Here is a 21,657-nt window from a genome sequence, read left to right on the forward strand (position 1 = left end):
GCCCCACAAGCCCCTCTCCCCCAAATAGTCCCATCTTGGCCTAGCTCCTCCCCCAGGCTATCACAAGGACTCAGTGCCCACCCCCATCTCTACCAGGCCTGTGGCCCCCGCTGCCCGCAGGAAGACGCCCAGCCCCGGGCCGGGTTAGCCCCGTGGGAACGGTTTGTCTCGAAAACAGGAACCCGGGCCGGGGGCTGGGCGGGGCGCCCCTTCCCCACCGCAGTCCGCTTCCTGCCCCTCCCGGCTTCCTCTGCCCAACACTAGGCAGGGCGGGGGGCATCTGGGGGTGTCTGGGTGGGGGGAGAAGGCCCTGGGTTTAGTTCCCCCCTCCACGTCCCGCGCGGCCTGACCTCTGCGCACCCGCCCTCGGCTCGGCCGGTGGCGCAGCCCCCCGCCCGCGGCCCTGGCCTCCCGGGCGGCGCGGCAGGGGAGGGGTTAAGCTGCCGCAGGGACCGCCGTGTGCGGGGCGCGAGGGAGCCCCCGATGGGGGAGGTGCAGCCGGCGGTGCGGAGCCCGGCGCTGGGGCGGGAGGGGCGGGGAGGGAGGGGAGGGGGCGGCCGCGGCGCGGGGGCGGGGCGGCGGGGAGCAGGGCTGCGGCGCGGAAAGCGGGCGGGAGTCGCAGCCGCAGCGAGGTCGGCGGGCGGGAGCGCACAGAGGTGGCGCCAGCCGGGCCGGGTGCGGGCTCCTTGCCGCGGGTCCCAAGTGTGAGTGAGCGAGCGCGGGCGGGGCGCCGGGCAGCAGAGGCCCGGCCCCTAGGGGCCCCGGAAGGCCGCGCAGGCGGGCTGGGGGCGGCGGGTGGGTTGGTAGGTGGGGAGTTTGCAGCCCGAGTCGGGGGTAGGAGGGACCTGCAGAGAGAGCCGAAGCTCCCCGGACAACAGCGGGAGGGGTTGGCATCTGCAGCGTACCCAGGTCTTCCTAGCTGCGTCTCAGCGGGACCTTCCCCGGCGGACCCCCCCATTTGACAGATGAGAAAATTGAGGCTGTACAAGGCCAAGTGACTCTCAAGGTCACACAGCGAGGAAGCGGCAGAACCAGGCGGCGATGTCTCTGGGTGGCTCCTAGGAAAAGTCTACCAGAGAACTCCATAGAGGAGCCCCTGGCTTCCCACCCCAGGCCTGGGGGAGTATGTGTAGGGGTGGGGTACCGGCGGTGAGGCACGGCTCTGCCAGCGTCCAGGGGTGAGGACTGTCAGGGAGCTGGGACCGCAGGGCTGGTCCTGTACTGCAGATGAAGGGGGCGGGGGCGAAATGGGCGTGTGTGTGCACCCACGGGGTGTGTTCATGTGTGGGAGAGTGTACATGCGTGTAGGTGCACGGTCTTGCGTGTGTGCACACGTGTGTGGATGTCAGTGCTGTCGTGGCTGCAGAGCTCCAGGCTGGCCTGGCTCTAGTGAGCAGCAGGTCCGGAAGCCGGCCGCTTCAGCGGGTTTGCATTTTGGGATTGAGAGCTCGGTATGTGTGCGGGGGTTCCTTCGTGCAGGTGTGCGCGGTTTGAGGGCCATTGTGTGTGTGAGAGAGGATGGGAGGGAAATTGTCAGAGGCCGGGCTGTTTGTGAACCTCAGAACTCTGGCACCCCAGTGGGGGGTTCCTGGCCTTGGGTATATGGAATGGGTGTCTGCTCTTGCACGGGTGCGTCTCACTGCCAGTGACTGGAGTTGCTGGTGGAGTCTCTCCACCAGGCACTCTTCACCCCCCACGGCACTAGCGCCCCCTTCTGGCCACCCTACTCTGCGTGCCCGAGTGTGGACGGCCTGTGTGTGCATTCAGTTCGACTGTGCGGTATGGGAGCCTGGGTCAGGAGTCGGGGCTGAGGATGAAGATGGCCTGCGGAAGGGCTGAGCCGGGATCCTTGGGGCCGTCACGGAGGAGGTGGCTTGGCAGCGCGCGGTTCCCAGGCTCAGGCTTCCCGCTGACGCCTCTGAGCCGCAGCGGGCTCTCCCCCCCCTACGCCCCCCCACTCCCAGGAATGTTCCTTTCCACTCCAGCCCCCCTCCTAAGGGCAGGCCCCTGGGGGCTGCCACAGCCCCGCCTCCCCTTCCTGGGAGCCCGAGAGGGGGCGACGCGGGCAGGACGCCTGGGTTCCTCCCCCCTCTCATCCCAGGGAGAAATTCCTCCGAGGTCCCCTCAGGCTCTGGGTTCCCAAAATAACCCTGCGGGGGAAGGGAAGCTGTGGAAGGAGGGAAGCGGGAGGGGCGCAGAACCGGGCTGCGGGGTGCTGCAGGTGCCTCTGGGGAGAGGACTTGAGGACGAGAGGGCCTACGGGGAGAGGGGGCTGGGACACCACCCAGCCCCCAGAGTCCTGACTCGTCTCCATCCCCGGGGAGTCCCTCAGTCCTCCCGCGACTCCAAGGGTGGGCCGGAAGCTTCTCGGCCGGTTTGTTTCCCAACTGGTGGGTTGCACCATCCCGGGCCAGACCGTTTAACCCCGGGAGTGGCCGCGGCGGACGACTCCGCCCCTGCCCAGCAGGGGGCGTGCACGCCCCGCCCCGTTTCTGCCCACGGGGTCGCACGCCCGGCCCGCGCCTCCGCGCACTACCGCTCTGCCTGTCTCCGGACAGGGGTCTGGTCCGAGCCCCGTGGGAGGCTCCTGGAGCGCAAGTTGGCCCAGCCTACCCCGCCGGCGGCCATGGCGGGCACCCTAGACCTGGACAAGGGCTGCACCGTGGAGGAGCTGCTCCGTGGCTGCATCGAAGCTTTCGGTGAGTGGCACCGGAGGACACACCCAGCCTGAGCCCAGCCGGGAGCCTGAACCCGGGCTCCTGCCTCCCAGGGCAGACCTCTGTCCCGGACCCACCCAGTTCCTCGTGCCGCAGCCTCTAGGGAAAGTCTCCTCTTCATCACAGGGCAGAGAGATCCACATGCTGCTGAAAGATGAAATGCGCCCCTTCCTTATTATGCCAGGGTTGAAGGGAGGGACAGGGTCCCCAGACTCTGACACACAGAGGAACAGTATCTGTGTCCCTGGGGGATCCGGAGGAACTGGCTATCTCCGGCCTGGGAGCTGTTTCCGGCTGATGGGGGGCGGTTTATCTGGTGAGGGGGTGCCCCTTTCCCCCAGCACTCAGGAAATGACCTCTGGATTCTTGACCCCGGGGAACCCAGGCTTCTTCCGCCCCAGCTGGTTCCCCTCCGGACTGCGAGCCCCACTCTGACGCTTCTCTCCTCGGGTCCCTCGGATCCTGCCTTATCCCTCTCCCAACTGACCCTGTCTTTATAATCTGCCTCCTGGTTTTGGAGCTTTGGGAAGGCGGGAGATGGCCAGGGCCAGATACCCGGCAGGCTGCGGGCTAGGGTTTAGGGACCACAGCTGCTGGACCAAGGGTCACCTCGCTTGTCTTTGACCCCTCGGAGTTAGATGACTCCGGGAAGGTGCGGGACCCGCAGCTGGTGCGTATGTTCCTCATGATGCACCCCTGGTACATCCCTTCCTCTCAGCTGGCGGCGAAACTGCTCCACATATATCCTTCGCCATCCTCGCCAAGGGCCCTGCGGTCCGAGTCCATAAACTAGCTCCGCCCGCCCCGCTGCCCAGTGGGGGTAGAGGATGGGCTTGGGTCCTAGATCGTGGGCCCCTCCCACGTCCCGGGTTTGGCCCAGGCTCCCTCGAGGGCATAGGCTCCACCCCTTCCCGCCCCTCAGGACTAAGGCCCCGCCCCCTGCTCCCCAAACCTAGGCCTCGCCCTCCCCTTCCCTACAGCCTAGGACCTGTCCCTGCTCCCAGAACCCAGGTCCCGCTGTCAGCCTCTCCCAGAGCCTAGCCCTCTTTCCACTCATGTACCCTCACAAAGCTCGCCTCTGCCTTCAGCCTGTTTCTGGAGCTTGAGCCTCACTGGGCCCCAACCCCACCCCCAGAGTTTCTCCCAGAATCAGTCGCTGCCCTCAGCCTCCCTCCAGAACCCGGGTCCCATCCCTGGCTCCCTTGCTAGGGTAAGGCCCCATCCTTGTTTTCCTTAACTCTCCTTCACCTACCAACAATCCCGGAAGGACAACTCCAGTTCGCTGCAGGTGAAAACATGCCATCTGGTCAGGTGAGTCTTCCTCTTGGGTCTCTGTCCCCTCCTCCACTCTCTCAGGCTTCAGACTGGCCTGAACTAGCCCATTCTGGAAGTTGGACGTGTGGGTTCGAACCCTGGCCCTGTCCATGGTGGGTGGGCTGCCCCGGGCTTGCCCCTTCCCGGTCCTGGCCCGGGCCCTGTCTTCTGATCTGCCCAGTGGGGGTGGGAAAGTAAAGAGCTGGGTGAGGGGAGCCCCAGCTTGAGGATCTTTCCCCCTTTTCGGGGAGCCACCGTCCCAGGGAACAGTGGGAGAAGGGCTTGCCTCGGGTGACTCTGAGCCTCCACCAGGTACTGGATCTCAGCATTCCCAGCGGAGTTTGATTTGAATCCTGAGCTCGCTGAGCAGATCAAGGAGCTGAAGGCTCTACTAGACCAGGAAGGGAACCGCCGGCACAGCAGCCTCATCGACATCGAGAGCGTGTGCGTGGCGGGAGCTGAGAGGGTGGGAAAGGGCATTCAGCATCCTCCAGCATCTGTGCTTCATAAGTGTTTGTGGAGTTGAATGGTGAGGGGCATGTCACTGATGCTTAAAAACCTTCTATGACTCCCTATTGCCTTCAAGACGCCTCGGCTGGGGATTAAGGCTTTCCATCGTCTCAGGCCAGCTTGGCGTTCCTGCCTATTTTCTACAGCCCACCGCCCATCCCAGGCCCCTCATTCTGCAGCTACGCGGGTGCACTTACCATTCCATAGCCCTTGCCTCCTCTCCCACCCTGGCATTCTGCTCCTGTCCCCTTGCCTCCTGCTCCATGTTATCAAAACTCAGTTCAGGTGTGGCGTGTCTGTGGCGTCCTCCAGGGCAGGATCTGTCGTTCTCACCTCTGTTCCTCCTCCTTTGTGCAGACCCCGTGTAAAGCCACATTCGCGTGCCATGCTGTTTTGTGATTGTTTGTTTCTGTGTCTGTCTCCCTCGGTAGACTGTGAGCTCCTCGGGGGCAGGAACCGTGTCTTGCTCATCTCTGTACCCCCGGCGCCTGGCACAGTGCCTGGCACAGAGTACGTCCTCCATAAATCTGTGTCGAGTGCATGCCGAGGGGGAGACTGCAGCAGTTGCTGGGACTGGGGACATTCCTGTCCTGCACGGTGTCTCGCAGTCAGCCCGAGGGGCGTGAGCGTGGGGCCACGAGGGGCGGGGCAAAGGACTCACTCTCCCCGCCTCGCCCCCCAGCCCCACCTACAAGTGGAAGCGGCAGGTGACCCAGCGGAACCCGGTGGGACAGAAAAAGCGCAAGATGTCCCTGCTGTTTGACCACTTGGAGCCCCTGGAGCTGGCGGAGCATCTTACGTACTTGGAGTATCGCTCTTTCTGCAAGATCCTGGTGCGGCCCAAGGGCCTTCAGTCAGGAGTCGAGTGTGGGCTGGGGTGTGGGGGGGTGTCCCAGAAGGGGCAGTGTCCCTGGGGTGGGCAGGGTGACAGGGTGGGCCTGGAGCTTCAGTGTAACCACCGAAAGGCGACTGGCGGGTGAGGGGCGGCCCTCGGTGAGGGGAGGGACCCCAGGGTGCTGAGGCTGCTCCCCCCGCCTCCCCCCAGTTCCAGGACTATCACAGTTTCGTGACTCACGGCTGCACTGTGGACAACCCTGTCCTGGAGCGATTCATCTCCCTCTTCAACAGCGTCTCCCAGTGGGTGCAGCTCATGGTTCTCAGCAAGCCCACCGCGCCGCAGCGGGCCCTGGTCATCACGCACTTTGTCCACGTAGCAGAGGTGCTTGCCCCTCCCCCACTGCAACCTCCCCCGTTGACAGCAGGGCCTCCTTTCCCCTAACCCAGGGCCGGAGCTTCTCCAGAGAGGCTGGGCCAAATGCTGGGCCCACTCCGTGACTCACCGCCTCCTCCTCCTCTTTTACACCCCCCTCCCCAGAAACTGCTGCAGCTGCAGAATTTCAACACGCTGATGGCGGTGGTCGGGGGCCTGAGCCACAGCTCCATCTCCCGCCTCAAGGAGACCCACAGCCACGTGAGCCCAGAGACCATCAAGGTGCCTGAGACCTGGGGGTCAGGGGGACAGCCTGGTCAAGTGTTGGGACCAGCCTTGCCAGGCCTGGCCTCACCGAGAACTCCCAGCAGTGCTGCGGGCTGGGGGCTCCTATCTTCATTTGACAGACGAGGCAACCAAGGCTCCCCCTTTCACAGGTTGCACAGTGAAAGTGGCAGTGTGGGGGCTCACAGGGCTGCTGCACTTCAAAGCTTGTGCTTTCCTCTTCTGCTCCTTTTTTTTTTCTGCCTTTTTGCCTTTTCTAGGGCCTCTCCCGCGGCATATGGAGGTTCACAGGCTAGGGGTTGAATCAGAGCTGTAGCCACCGGCCTACGCCAGAGCCACAGCAACGCAGGATCCGAGCCACGTCTGTGACCTACACCACAGCTCACGGCAACGCTGGATCCTTAACCCACTGAGCAAGGCCAGGGACCGCACCCGCAACCTCATGGTTCCTAGTCGGATTCGTTAACCACTGCGCCATGACGGGAACTCCTCCTTCTTTCCTTTTTTTGTCCTTTTATAGGGCTGCACTCACGGTATGTGGAGGTTCCCAGGCTAGGGGTCGAATCGGAGCTGTAGCCGCCAGCCTACACCAGAGCCACAGCAACGCCAGATCCGAGCCGCTTCTGTGATCTACACCACAGCTCACGGCAATGCCAGATCCTTAACCCACTAAGCAAGGCCAGGGATCGAACCTGCAACCTCGTGGTTCCTAGTCAGATTTGTTAACCACTGAGCCATGACGGGAACTCCATCTCTCTCTTTCTTTCTGTCTGTCTGTCTTTATTTTTTGCTTTTTAGTGCTGCATTGGTGGCATATGGAGGTTCCCAGGCTAGGGGTCAAATCGGAGCTACAGCTGCCAGCCTACACCACAGCCACAGCAACTCAGAATCTGAGCCAAGTCTGTGACCTATACCACAGCTCACAGCAATGCCGGATCCTTAATCTACTGAGTGAGGCCAGGGATTGAACCTTTGTCTTCATGGATACTAGTCAGGCTCATTACCGCTTAGCCACAATGGGAACTTCTGATCTTGCTTTTTTTTTTTTTGGTCTTTTGTCTTTTTTTTTTTTTTTAGGGCTGCACCTGTGGTATATGGAGGTTCCCAGGCTAGGGTTTGCAGTTGTAGCCACCGGCCTACACCACAGCCACTGCAACACGGAATTTGAGCCACGTCTGCAAACTGCAACACAGTTCACGGCAACGCCAGATCCTTAATCCCCTGAGTGAGGCTAAGGGATCGAACCCTCGTCCTTGTGGTTCCTAGTCGGGCTTGTTACTGCTGAGCCACAACGAGAACTTCTGATTTTGCTTTTCTTGATAGCTTTACCACTATGAATGCATCCCCATATAATGCAGATTTTTTTGTTGCCTATCTGTGAACTTCCTGTGAATGGAATGGTGTTGTTTATATTATTTTATTTATTTATTTATTTATTTTTTGGCCACGCCTGCAGTATATGCATGTTCCCAGGGCCAGGGATCAAACCCAAGCCACAGTAGCAGCCCAAGCTGCTGCAATGACAATGCCAGGTCCTTAGCCCTCTGCGCTACAAGGGAACTGCTGTCATTTTATTTCTTGCTTCTTTGCTTCTTACCTTCTGTGCTGTGGAGCAATTGTCCATGCTTTTCGGTGCCACGTAATATTTTTGTCCGCTCTGATTTATGTATCTCCTCTCCTGTTTAAGCTTTGAGGTTTTCCCAGTTTGGGCTGTTATGGATGACCCAAATAAGACCTTTCTTTGAAATCACTGTCCTGTGCTGCTCTGCTGCCTGACCCTCAATTCCCTCTCCTGTTGACTGTGAATGCTGATCTGTGCCCAGGCTGGGTGCAGAAGTGTGGTATTTGGCAATGGGTGGTCCTTTGAATTCATGACCTAGGAAATCCGACCCCCGGGTGCTAAGGGGAGCCAGTGTTGGGGGACAGCGAGAGGGGCTTTAGACCTCTCCCCCATCCCTGACTCGACTCCACACCCTTTCCCACATGTCCGGGGCGGTTGCGTGGGCGGGGGGGGCAGAATTGAGCCCGTGATATGTGACATGTGTGTGTGTGTGTGTGTGTGTGTGTTTGTGATGTACGTGTTCCTTTGGCCCCCAGCTCTGGGAAGGTCTGACGGAACTAGTGACAGCCACCGGCAACTATGGCAACTACCGGCGCCGGTTGGCAGCCTGTGTGGGTTTCCGCTTCCCCATCCTGGGTGTGCACCTCAAGGATCTGGTGGCCCTGCAGCTGGCACTGCCTGACTGGCTGGATCCCGCCCGGACCCGACTGAATGGGGCCAAGATGAAGCAGCTCTTCAGCATCCTGGAGGAGCTGGCCATGGTGACCAGCCTTCGGCCCCCAGTGCAGGCCAATCCTGACCTGCTGAGCCTGCTCACGGTGAGGGGCCGGGCACACACACCTGGCCCTGTGTTTACACAAGCCTGTGGGCTTGGCCTTGGGTTCTTCGTTCTGGTCAAGAAACCAAGACCCAGCGTGGGCCCCAGGGTCGGGGTGAGCTGGGAGATGGGTTCCAGGCTCCAGATGGGGCTGTGGGCTGAGGCTGGCTCTTGAGGCTGGTGTGTGGGCTTAAGGCTGGGCCTGGCTCCTGGATTGAATTCCTAGCAGTGGATTGTGTTCAAGGTTTGGGGTCAAACATGGGATTCTGGGTACAGGGTTTTTTTTTTGTCTTTTTGCTATTTCTTTGGGCCGCTCCCGCGGCATGTGGAGGTTCCCAGGCTAGGGGTCGAATCGGAGCTGTAGCCACCGGCCTACGCCAGAGCCACAGCAACGCGGGATCCAAGCCGCGTCTGCAACCCGCACCACAGCTCACGGCAACGCCGGATCTTTAACCCACTGAGCAAGGGCAGGGACTGAACCCGCAACCTCATGGCTCCTAGTCGGATTCGCTAACCACTGCGCCACGACGGGAACTCCCAGGGGTGTTTTTTTATTTGGTTTGTTTTGTTTTGTTTTTTGGCCATGCTCGTGGCATGTGGAAGTTCCTGGGCCAGGGATAGAACCCATGGCACGGCAGTGACCCCAGCCGATGCAGTGATCCATAACCCACTGCAGCACAGAAGAACCGCAAAATAGAGTTTATTTATTTATTTTCAATGTATTTTTTTTGGCCCTGCCTTTGGCATTTGGAGGTTCCCGGGCCAGGGATTGAACCCGAGCCACAGCAGTGACGATGACAAATCCATAACTGCCAGGCCAGCAGGGAACTCCCCAGGGGTGGTTTTTAAACTTGGCCCTTAGCTCTGTGGTTCTTGGTTTTAAGCTCCAGGATAGGAGTTGAGTTCTGGTCCATATCTGGACTGGGTTCTAGTTGTTGGCCTAGGACGTAATTGTCAAGGCTTGGTGTGAAGTCTTACCTGCTTCTAGGCTCTGGTCTGGGATTCAGATTGAAATCTGGGCTGGAGTCTGGTTGCTGGGTTGGTTCTATGTTGGAGGTAAATTTCAGAGCTCTCAGCTGGGTTGTGACCTGAATTCTTGGCTGAGATCTTGGCAGTGCATTGTGTTCAAAATCTGGGGCCACGCTCTTGGTTCTGGTCTGTGTGCTGCGCTGGCATGTGGTTGTTGGGCTGTATTATTTACCTATTTATTTATTCATTGTCTTTTTCAGGGCCACACTGTGGCGTATGGAGGTTCCCAGGCTAAGGGTCGAATTGGAGCTGTAGCCGCTGGCCTACACCACAGCCACAGCAGCGCCAGATCCATGCCGTGTGTTCAACCTACACCACAGCTCACGGCAACGCTGGATCCTTAACCTGCTGAACGAGGCCAGGGATCGAACCTGCGTCCTCATGGATACTAGTCAGATTCGTTTCCACTGAGCCATGATGGGAACTCCCTGTTGGGGGCATATGCTGAGCTGGCCTTTGTCCTGAGCCCTGTTTCTGGACCCGGCTGAGGGCTGGGCTGTGACCTCTAGGTGGACCCGTGGCTCTGGGTTCTGGGCAGTGGGCTCCTGCCCAGCAGGGGAAGCAGGGGCCAGTGACTGCGATCAACCTGTGTGTCCCAGGTGTCTTTGGATCAGTATCAGACGGAGGATGAGCTCTACCAGCTGTCACTGCAGCGGGAACCTCGCTCCAAGTCCTCGGTAAGGGAGGGAATCCACGCTTACCCACTCGGCCCATCGTCTTCCACCCCTGCCTCTGCCCTCCCGGGAACCCCAGGATGGGAGGGCAGTGGGGGAGGCTACCTTACCCATCCTGCTTGGTGGAGAGGCTTCCTCCTCCCCAGGGCTTCCGCTCTCTCCTCCCCTGGGCCCTGGGCTCCCTCGCCTCCAGCCCTCGCTCAGGCTTGACCATTTGCACAGCCGACCAGCCCCACGAGCTGCACGCCGCCTCCCCGGCCCCCAGTGCTGGAGGAGTGGACCTCGGTGGCCAAACCCAAGCTGGATCAGGCGCTGCTGGTGGAACACATCGAGAAGATGGTGGAGGTGAGTCGGTGGAAGCCAGCTCTGGAGTCTGAGGGCGTTGCGGGGGACTGGTCCTTAGGGGCCCTCGAGGCTGGTTTTGCCAGGGCCCTGCCCTGGGAGCCACCACCAGGGCCATGTCCAAGGGTCAACACCCAGTCTCCAGAAGTCACGGGGGCGTGGCTGACGGGTGGGTTTGGGAAGCGGGTGTGGAGAATCGAGGTGGTGGGGGTGACAGGCAGCTGCGGGCCTCGGAGACACCCTTCGAACCTCGGACCGGGAACGTGGGCGGGATGGGGCAGTGCTGCTTTTACCCCCGCCACCTGCACGCGTGCCTCTGTGTGCTTCAGTCTGTGTTCCGGAACTTTGACGTCGATGGGGACGGCCACATCTCGCAGGAGGAGTTCCAGATCATCCGTGGGAACTTTCCTTACCTCAGCGCCTTTGGGGACCTCGACCAGAACCAGTGAGGAGCGCTGGGGGCAGGGAGAGAGGGAAGGCAGGCTCACTTCCCCTTGGGTTTTAGTTTCCTCCTGTGCAAGACGAGGCCATTTAATCAGATGACCTCGGCAGAGGAAGCCACCCATGGTGGCAAGGGGGCGGGGGGGGCCCTCTTATTTTGGGGGCCGCCACCCGCTGCCCAGGCACAGCCTTAGCTCACCTCACTTATTCAGACCGATGAGGGGCCGCGGGTGGGGTGGGGAGAGAACTCTACCTGAATGGTGGCCTGGGGACGGTTGCTACATAGATGCCATTTTATTTGTGGGGCAAAAAGTGTGGGCAAGTTGCACTCCTGGGAAGCCCATCTTAATGACTAGATACGAAAGGCCTGTAATAAGCAGCACCCACTCGCTTAGCAATTCACCTGCTGACAGTTTGCACAAACAGCTGGTTTTTCACCTGCCTGGTCACACCCGTTTTGTGGAGCAGGCAAAATTCCCATCAAAACTGATAGTCCATTCCTGGTGGATTTTATTTAATGATATCCATATTGCAAGCTGGGTTTGTTTTTTTTTTAACCATATTATATGGAAAAAAATTAAACCCAGGAAGTTAAATACGTTATATAGGTTAAAAAAAAAAAAAAAAACCCAGGAAGTAAAATAGATTTATAGTGCCAAAGTGTATAAAGTAAGAAGTGTTTCTTCCCTCCTTTCCCACTTCGAAGTTGTCATTCGTAACCCAGTTAGCCAGGTTAGTGGTTTGGCAATGCCTGTATCTTTCCAGTCTTTTTTTCATGCATGTTGCAAATTGATAGCGAATTTGTTTGTCTATGTCTGCTTCATGGACAAATAGGATTACAGTAGAAATCTGTTCTGCCCGTGGCATTTATTGTCATTGCTTTGTTTCTTCTCCCAGAGTTGAGAACAAATAGTTGAAAACAGAGTTCCCTGTCACCTCCCTGGGTGGAGTGGATTTCTTTTCTAGGCCACCCCTTTAGTGAGGGCGCCATCAAGGCTCCAGTGTTACGAAGGTGGCTCAGCCTTAACTCCCCACCTCCTACAGGCCCCAGGCCTTGTGCGGGGCCCCTGGTTGGGTACCAAAACTCAGCACCTGGCTCCTGGGGCAGCTGCACCATCAGGCCCCAACAACTGACTGCCTCGGTTTGAAGGAACTTGGGGATTGCCATTTCTTGCAGACTCACCTATGCATTTATTGTTTTATTTCATTTTCTGGAGGGGTCTTTTTAGGGCCACACCCGCGGCATATGGAGAGTTCCAGGCTAGGGTTTGAATCGGAGCTCTAGCTGCTGGCCTACACCATAGCCACAGCCACGCAGGATCTGAGTCTTTGACCTACACCACAGCTCACGGCAACGCGGGATCCTTAATCCACTGAGTGAGACCAGGGATCGAACCTGCATCCTCATGGATACTAGTCAGATTCATTTCCACTGTGCCATGACGGGAACTCCGCACCTACGCATTTAAAGCACTTTTTTCTTTCTTTCTTTCCTTTTTGGCCACCCTGCGGCATATGGAATTCCAGGGCCAGGGATCAGATGTGAGCTGCAGTCGCAATCTAAGATGCAGCTGCAGCAACTCCAGATCCTTAACCCACTGTGCCAGGCTGGGGATTGAACTTGTGTCCCAGTGCTCCCAAGACACTGCCGATCCCATTGTGCCACAGCGGGAACACCAAAGCACTTTTTGATATATGTGTTTATACATACACACACACATAAAATATATACTATATATTATTTATTTATTTTTATTTTTATTTTTTTCTTCTTAGGGCCGCACCTGCGGCATATGGAGGTTCCCAGGCTAGGGGTCGAATCGGAGCTGTAGCTGCCGGCTTTCACCACAGCCACAGCAACACCAGATCCGAGCCGTATCTGCAACCTACAGCACAGCTCATGGCGATGCCGGATCCTCAACCCACTGAGCAAGGCCAGGGATCGAACCCGCAATCTCATGATTCCTAGTCAGATTTGTTTCTGCTGCGCCACGATGGGAACTCCATATTTTTTATTTATATATATAAAATATATACTATATATATATATTTTTTTTTTTTCTTTCTCTTTTGGCCACCCCACGGCACATGGAGTTCCTGGGCCAGGATTCAGATCTGAGCCACAGTTTCCAGCTACGCCGCAGCCCTACACTGAAGCTGAGGCAACACCGGATCCTTTAACCTTCTGTCCCGGTTCAGGGATCAAATCTTCGGCCCTGGTGTGCTGCAGAGATGCTGCCAATCCCCTTGTGCCACAGCGGGAACTCCAGCTTTTGATACATTTGTAAGCAACATCTATGTATTTGCGGCAGTAGGCTTTTCAGGGGTGGCTGGTTTGTTTGTTTTTGTTTTTAGATCACTGTCTTGACAGAGCCGCACGCCTTGTGTGTTTTGACTTTCGTTTTCCACTCGAACTTTTATCGTGGACCTCTTCCCATGCCGGTTCATGCCGAACTGCCTCATTCTTTGGAACAGCTGCAGAGTTTTGCACTGTGTGGCTGGGCCACCATTTACCTCGCCATCCTCCTGCTGATGGACAAGGAGACTGTTCCCAGTTTTTTGCTATTAATATACGCCGTGCCGCTGTGAGCATCTTTGTGCCCGTGCACTCAGGGCACTATTTCTGTAGGAGAAATTCCTAGAAGTGGGATAATTGGATCAAAAGATATGCACATTCTAAATTGGGAGAGAGGCTGCCAAAGTGACCTCAGGCAAGGTGGTGCCAGCTTGCACCCCCATCAGCCGTGAACAAGTGCCCATTTCCCAACTTCCTTGCCAACAGTGGATGCTAAAATAAGCTTTACAATTTTGCCAGTCTAATTGGCAAACGGCGTCTTGGTTACATTTGCATTGCTTTAATCCTAGCGGGGGTAGGATATCTTCATATGTTTATTGGCCTCTTATATTTCTTCTGTTAATTGCCTGTTCATATCCCTTGTCCATTATTCCCCTGGGTTTGTGAGTCTTTTTTCCTCATTGATTTCTAGGATCTCTGTTAATGGATATTAACCCTTGGTGTTGACTACGTTTGCGGATATTTTCTCCCAGTCTGTCATTTATGTTGTCCTTTTCCATATAAAATTTTTTAAAACTGTGTGCTCAGTATGTCAGTCTTTTCCTTTATGGCTTCTCGGATTTGTGTTGTGTGTCGAAAGGCCTTCATCCCCTCGAGATCACAAAGTTTTTCTCTTATACCTTTCCAGATACTTTGATAATTTCGCTTTTTACGTTAGTGTTCTCAATTCAGTGGGAATGTCATGCACAGTATGAGGTCGGAACCTAGGTTTATCTCTCTCTCTCACTATCTATCTAGCTATCATCTTTTTTTTTTTTTTGGTTTATGTATTTTTTAAATGGCCAGTTGTCCCAATATGCCACTGATTTCGAAGGACCACCTGGATCATCCCGATACAATGGGCGGGAGCTTCTGACACGAGCTAGCCCTGACGGAAGTAGCTCCCAGTGGCCCAGAACCTATTAACCACACAGGCATGATTGTCCAGGCTGCATGTGCACGATCTCATTGAATCCTTTGTAAAACCCCTCTGAGGTGTAGGAACTGTCATGGCCCCCTTTCAAGAAGAGGAAAGTGAGGCATGAGATTGGCCTGAAGTCTCACATCCAGGAAGCGGCAGAGCCCAATTTTGAACAGAGTTCTGTCCATCACAGGGCACGTGCTCATGCTTTCCCTAAAGTATGTGAAGAGGTGAAAAAAGGGCTCTGTGGGAAGCCCCGGATTATGTGGGAAACCCCGATGACAGGTGTCTTTCTGGCAGGATTAGGCAAGAGGAGATGGTGCAGCTTTTTCCAGTCTGATCTGGTCCCCAGACTCATTAGAGATCCCTTAATGCTCAGGGCGCCTGACTGGTGTTCCCAGAGCTCCCTTTGGGAAACAGAGGCTGATAATCCCACAGGAAAGTGCAGAGCAGTTTTAGGTGACACACCAGCTCTGTGAAGTGGACAGGGCAGGCCTTATGATCCTTGTTTTTCGAAGGAGGAAACCCAGGGCAAGTGACTGGCCCAAGATCACACATCTAATTCGTAGCAGCTACTCTATCTGCCTGAGTCCAAGTCTAGTTCTTTCTCTTCCCTGCACCAAGGGTCCAAATTCAGGAGCTGCCGAGGACCTCTTATTTGGTAGAGGGTTTGCCCAGGGGAATGGGTTAGGCAGGTGGTAGGTGGTCCCAGGGAGGCCCCCAGAGCTGAGGTGCTCCCCCTCCCGGACAGGGATGGCTGCATCAGCAGGGAGGAGATGGTTTCCTACTTCCTGCGGTCCAGCTCCGTGCTGGGGGGCCGCATGGGCTTCGTACACAACTTCCACGAGAGCAACTCCTTGCGCCCGGTCTCCTGCCGCCACTGCAAGGCCCTGGTGAGCCCCCGCCCAAGCCACACCCCTCCAGCACCGCCCCGGTCCCTCGACGCCCCGCCCTCCCCTCTGGCCCCGCCCCCGCCAGTGCCTTCTCAGCGGAGGCAAGCGTTAATTCCACCTGCCTCTCTTCTTGGTGTTCTGAGCCAAACCGAGAGGGGCCCTAAGGCCCCATAAAGGGTCAGTCCCAGTTCCCGCCCTTGGGAAGGAAGAAGTCACCTCTAAATCACCTTTAAATCCCTCCCCTCCACCACGGTCCCCCTCCTCTATTTCAGATCCTGGGCATCTACAAGCAGGGCCTCAAATGCCGAGGTGAGATGGAGTGGCAGAACTGCTGGGCTGAGTCTTTTGGGAAGAGTTACTAACCTGGGTGGAGATTCTTATTTTGGTGGGGCGATTGCCAAGGAGTGGAGTATCTTAGAGTCCGAGAGACATGCTGATTGATGTGAAAGGGCTATAACAGGGCTTTTATTTTGGTGAGACAACTGCCCAGGAACAGGGAACTTTGGGGAAGGCACAGACTGGCAAGTAGGATGAAGAGAGCACTTTGAAAGGAGGCTCTTGTTTTGGTGGGGCGGCTGCTCAGGAGCCAATGGACCTGGGAAGAGGTGCAGGCCCGCAGAATGGGATGGAGGGTGTTCTGACCAATGGCCCTGGCTGGGCCGCCCCCCTGCCTCTCCAGCCTGTGGTGTGAACTGCCACAAGCAGTGCAAAGATCGCCTGTCAGTCGAGTGTCGGCGCCGGGCCCAGAGTGTGAGTCTGGAGGGGTCTGCACACTCACCTTCACCCACCCACACCCACCATCGGGCCTTCAGCTTCTCCCTGCCCCGCCCCGGCAGGCGAGGCTCCCGGCCTCCAGGTAAGAGAGGGTCTCTTCCTGTGCTGGCATGTGGAGGGAGAGAGGCAGGGAAGGCCATTCTGGCAAAGTGTTAGCTTTTCCAGGATGGAAACCATTCCGGAGTTTGAAATTCTCTTATTTTGGTGGGGCGATGGAGAAGGGCTGGACAGGTAAGGGTGCCAGAAAGTGGCCAGGGAACCCTCAACCCTCTGAGGCTAAGGAGGAAGGAAATTAATATATAAGAAATAGTAAAGTGGGAGTTCCTGTTGTGGCTCAGTGGTTAACGAACCCGACTAGCATCCATAAGGATGAGGGTTCGATCCCTGGCCTCTCTCAGTGGGCTAAGGATCTGGCATTGCCGTGAGCTGTGGTGTAGGCCAGCAGCTATAGCTCAGATTCCATCCTTAGCCTGGGAACGTCCATATGCTGCCAGTGCGGCCCTAAAAGACCAAAAAAAAAAAAAAAAAAGAGTAAAGTGAAAGCGGCTTCAGGATGCAATTACACTCTTATTTTGTTAAGGGAATTGACAATGATTGGAGGGGGAGTTTAGTGAGCCATTTGCCCGTTTCCCTTTTTGACTGCTTTGGAGGCTATTCTGAGAAAAGTCCCTTGCCCCCAAAAATCTCTTAGCGGCTCTCTTGGGGTCAGTGGCGGTTCTAGGTCAGTTTTCTGAATGACACTTTCTCAAATGATTATTTTACCGAGAACACTCTAAACAACCATGTTAAACTGGGGTCTAAGACAATTGACCACAACAGTTCAGATTGGCATAGGTCCGCAAATATTGAGGCATAAGTACTCAAAAATAGAAAAGATGAAACCATTTGCATCGAACCTTCCAGAAGCGCTGGGGTCTAAAATGTGAAACACACACAAAATTGCCGTTTAAGCAAACTGCACTGACACATCTGTGGCTGTGCAAAAGCTCCGGCAAAATGAAAACAGAAAAAGAGCCTCGAAAATTGGGCTATTTGGTCATTCAGTGAATTGAGTTTTGCTGGATGGGTCTGCTTCCGGGAGGGGGCAGGGTGCGTCCAGTGAGGGCTGCTGAGGGCACGAGACCCAGGAGTTGGTCCTGCGACCCCCTTCCCTGCAGAGATCCGAGAGGAGGAAGTTCAGACGGTGGAGGATGGCGTCTTCGACATCCACTTGTAATTGATGGTGAGTCTTCCCGAAGCCTGCGGAGGGCCTTCCCACCCAGGGCTGGAGGAGGCGGGGATCAGGGAGACGGGTCCAAACGGCCCAGGTCAGGCGTTCCCGTCGAGGCTCAGCATCAACGAATCTGACTAGCTTCCATGACGATGCAGGTTCGCTCCCCGGCCTTGCTCAGTGGGTTAAGGATCCGGCGTTGCCTCGAGCTGCGGTGTAGTTCGCAGACACGGCTCGGGTCCCGCATCGCTGTGGCTGTGGTGTAGGCTAGTAGCCACAGCTCCGATTGGACCCCTAGCCTGGGAACCTCCATGTGCCGCAGGTGCGGCCCTAAAAAAAACAAAAGAAGAGGCAAATGGCCCAGGTCAGTCGGATCCCGACTTTTGGAGGGGAGTCTTCCTCACAACCTCTGTTTTCTCTTCCCAGCTGTGATTGGATCGAGCACTCATGCCTGCTTTGGAGAAAAGACTTGGACCAGAGCAGGGAGCCGGGGGTGCTGGGGCAGCAGGCTGGGGCTGGGGGGCGGGGTGTGAGGGTGGCATGCGGCTGAGGGCAGGGCCAGGGCTGGTGTCCCTAAGGTTGTACAGACTCTTGTGAATATTTGTATTTTCCAGATGGAATAAAAAGGCCCGTGTAATTAACCTGGACCATCAGCGCCTAGAATCCTCGTCGGGGGCAGGGGTCCGTTAATGACAGAGACTAGAATCACAGAGGCTAAAACTTTGTAGTTAGAGAATCTTGGGAGATCTGGAATCTTGAGGGGATAGAATCCTGGAGGGTAGAGCCTTAGAACCAGGAAACCTTGTCTTTTTTTTTTTTTGCCACACCCACGGCACGTGGAAGTTCCCGGGCCAGGGGTCAAACCTGAGCCAAAGTTGCAAACTGGGCCACAGCTGTGACAACACCGGATCCTTAAACCGCTACACCACAAAGGAACTTCCTTTTTACCCTTTTTTATCTTTTTTCTTTCTTTCTTTCTTTTTTTTTTTTTTTTAAGAACAAGGAAACCCTAGAACAGACAGTTTTTTGGAGGGTCTAGAATCTTGAGGAGTCCAGAATCTTGGGTCTCTAACACTTGAAACTAGAATTGCTGAGGCTAGCGGTCTTGTTTAACCATAGCCTTCAGCCCACAGCTGAAATTCCCTTGCTTGACAGGTGGTCTTTCAGCCTCTGCTTGAATACTTCCAGCAACGGGGAGCTCACTACAGAGAATCGTGGGAAGGAGAGGGCAGCCCAGAGCGCTGGCTGTGGGGGGAGGAGGGAGGCCGGGTTGTACTCCTTGGGCTTGCAGCCTCCAGGCCCAGGGCTGCTGCCAGCAGGAAGGACAGTGACTTCCAGAGGAAATGCATATTGATCCTGCTCTCAGCCTCCGGCAGCCTCTCCCAACCCAGCTCTTCCCTCTCAAGTTTGCAGCATGGAGGTTTGGGGGTCACCACTGCCTGAGAGAGGCTAAGGCCACTGCTAAGGCCGGTCTGGGTGAGGAAGATGGAGTGTGTGGGGGGGTCTTTGAGAGGTTCTCAAGCTGGGCCAGGCCATCCTGGGGACAGGAGACTCTAGATGGCAGTTTGAGAGTGGGCGCCACCTCCCCAGCACCCCTCTCAAGGTGGGGCGTGTCCTCCAGGAACTTCAGGCTGTCCTGGGGGTGGAGGCCTGAGCACCCCAACTCTTACCTGCCAAGCACAAGATCTAAGGCCCTGGCAATGGCCTCAGCCCCCTCCCTCAAGGTCCCTTGACCCCATGCCCATCTTGCTCTTTGAGACCTCACTCCCCCAGGCCTACTCCTCATTTGGGGTACCTCCTCCTCCCACCCTGTTACTTCTCAGCTGCAGCTCTGCCCCCTGTTGCGCGCCCCCCCGCAGTCTCCCATTGGGGCCTAGGTACTGCCCCTCCTTCCCGTCCCCAGCCCCCTCCAGCCCTTCCCCCTCTCGAAGCGGTAATATCCGTTTCACGATTTGGGGGCTGAGTTGCTATAACAACAGACGGCGATTGTGTTGTGAAGAGCAGCTCGCTCCCTGCACTGCCTCCCGCGCTGCCTCCATCCCTGCAGCCTGGTCTGCCCCCCTCCCTGCTGCTCCCCCAGCCCCAGCCTGGCCACGTCCCAGTGTGTGTGTTTGCGTCCACGCGCACAGGTCTGCTCCACCTGGGAGTGTGCTGTGTGGCTGCTTTTTCATGGTTGCCTGTGCGAATTTGGTGGATGAGCTGCACATTGTGTGCGTGTATGCATGTGTGTGCATGGGCATGCATGCTGTATCTGCTGCATTTCCCCTGCACCGTGTGTCCTCACTGGACTGTACACAGGGGAATGACCATGTTGGGTGGGGACTGTTGGGGGGGGGTGTCTCGAAGTGGAGGGTCCCAGCGACATCCAGCAGGCTGAACCTTGGACATGGGTCAGGGGAGACATCCTTGTAGCTGGGGGAGGGGCAGGGAGGTGCAGCAGCTGCTAGGTGACCTTCCCTGCCCTTGATGGGCAAAGGTGGCCCAGGGAGCTGGGGGTGAGGACCAAGACAAGTGCTCATACTTACATCTTGCCCTGCCCCCACCCCCATCCCTTCCCACGACCATCTATAAGGGTCTGAGAGACAGTCTCTATGAGTCGCTGTACCTGTCTGTCTGTCTGTCTATCTATGCCCCGGTGCCTGGCTGGACCAGTCTGCGTGTGTGTGGGGTGGGAGGGGCGCTGCAGGAAGAGGAGCGTGGGGGAGGGGCAGGGCTGTGGGATCTGGGGTCAGAGAGGCAATTTCATATCCACAGGCCCTGACTCAGCAGTTCCCATTCTCTGGTTCCTCTGGTAGCCTTGGTGGGGCCATCCCGAGTGTCTCTCCAAGGTCAGAGTGGGCCCCCCCAAGTGTGGGAACCGGCTCAGGGATCTCTCTTCCCAATCCCTCGGGTCCTGCAGCCCCGGTCCCCCTCTCATCCCCCCACAGCTTGGGGAGGGAGACCTGCGGTGGGGGGATGTCCCCACGGATCTATTCAGTAATTGACCACCTTGCACTCAGGGGCAGGGTGGCGGGGGGGGGGGCAGGACGACCTCGTGGGCCGGTCCTTTGTGTACACCTGTTCCCCTGGGCATGTATTTGCCTCAAGCACCTGTGTGCACAAGCTTGTGTATGTTCTTGAGCAAGGATGTGCTTCCTGAGTGTTGTCCTATTTGGGGGGGGGGGCATTTCTGCAGGTGTCCCTGTGTGTCCCTTTGGGAATGCCTGTGTGCACATGGATAGGTGTGCACGGCTGTGAGTACACCCCCGAGTGCCCATGCGCGCCTTGGTGTTCGAATGTGAGCATTCCTGCAGGTTGCCTCTAGCTAAGGAAGTGCCAGCTACCACTGGCTGTGCAGATCACAGACTCTGCAACAGAAATCAGGGTCCTGGAGTGAGCTGGCAGAATGGTCTTACACACACACTCACCATCATTCAGAAGCCCAGTGTCCAACTTTGCATACACATGCTAGGTGCCAGGTCCACGTTGGGTTGGCTGAGTGAAGGGGTCCACTTCCGTCCACACTCACACCCTCGCGCAGTGATGCAGACGCTCTCATAGGGAAAACCTTCACCCCGGCGCCACATTCACTCTGAATTTCCTGATTGAGGGGAGAGCAGAGAAGGGAGATGCCGCCAGCGTCCCTACAGAGGTCCCGGTAGTGTGCGCCGGTGCCCTGCCCCCCAAACCTATTTCTGTCTCAGGCCAGACTTCCAGGCAGGACTGGGAATCAGGCTTCAAACTCGGGGATTCCCATGAGGTAGGGGTGGGAAACCTCACACCTCTCGGTCTACTCTACCTCCATCTCTGCTTTTCCCTCCCCCACCACCTCCGTCCTTTCCCCACCAAAGACCCTCCCTCCTCAGTTCTAGCGGCGGCGAGGGGCCCCTTAGGCCGTGGGACCCTCCAGGCAAAGCCTGGAAAAGGCCCCCAGCAGCCGCAGGCGAGGTTCCCTAGGCTCCGGGCAGTCCGGGGCCGCCTCTGGGCGTAGCCAGCAGAGGGCGCTGCGGCCCGGGCCTCCGCACCGGTCCTGCTCCCTGGTTGCCCCAAGTCTGGGGCCTCAACCTCCCCTTCGGCTCGCCTCAGCCCTGGGCTCTGCCACATGGGTCCACCCGCCAGGGGATGCGGGACCCGCGGGCGAGAGGCTGGGGCGCCTGGGCTTCCGGAAAAGGCATTGGGGCTGGGTTGGGGGTCTGCCTGGTTGGAGGCCTGTGCGCCAAGGCTAAGGACCGCGAGAAGCGGGGAAGAGCTCGGATGCCCTGAGGCTTGGACGCCTGGGTCCCTCCCGAGGGTGGGAGGTGGGCCTGTGGAGCCGCGGGACTGGCGGCTTCTGGGCCTTCGCATTGGCTGTGCCGCTCGTCCATTAGCACAGCGTGGTCCAATGCGCGCATCTGGGGGGCGGGCACTGGTGCTGATGCTGCCGTC

At 57.3% G+C, this 21,657-nt stretch overlaps 1 protein-coding gene across 8 annotated transcripts; it reads left to right on the forward strand.

The window, feature by feature from the left end:
* The first annotated feature begins 560 nt into the window (after positions 1-560).
* RASGRP2 (RAS guanyl releasing protein 2) lies at positions 561-17,894 on the forward strand. Of its 8 annotated transcripts, none has more exons than XM_047775372.1 (17): positions 561-704; positions 2,559-2,699; positions 3,356-3,458; positions 3,966-4,028; positions 4,344-4,475; positions 5,224-5,374; positions 5,587-5,760; positions 5,917-6,033; positions 8,134-8,415; positions 10,043-10,120; positions 10,340-10,462; positions 10,789-10,904; positions 15,128-15,269; positions 15,542-15,578; positions 15,949-16,125; positions 17,201-17,265; positions 17,680-17,894. In XM_047775372.1, the coding sequence occupies exons 2-16, from the start codon at positions 2,627-2,629 to the stop codon at positions 17,257-17,259; spliced, it is 1,827 nt and encodes a 608-aa protein (XP_047631328.1). In that variant the 5' UTR covers positions 561-704; positions 2,559-2,626; the 3' UTR covers positions 17,260-17,265; positions 17,680-17,894. The 8 variants fall into 8 exon arrangements, with proteins under 8 accessions (XP_047631328.1, XP_047631326.1, XP_047631327.1 ...); XM_047775375.1 differs by lacking the exon at positions 561-704 and adding an exon at positions 800-1,451; XM_047775376.1 differs by lacking the exon at positions 561-704 and adding an exon at positions 800-1,178.
* The last annotated feature ends 3,763 nt before the right edge of the window (positions 17,895-21,657 follow it).

Source organism: Phacochoerus africanus, chromosome 4 (assembly GCF_016906955.1).
Source record: "Phacochoerus africanus isolate WHEZ1 chromosome 4, ROS_Pafr_v1, whole genome shotgun sequence".
Classification (NCBI taxonomy): Eukaryota; Metazoa; Chordata; class Mammalia; order Artiodactyla; family Suidae; genus Phacochoerus; species Phacochoerus africanus.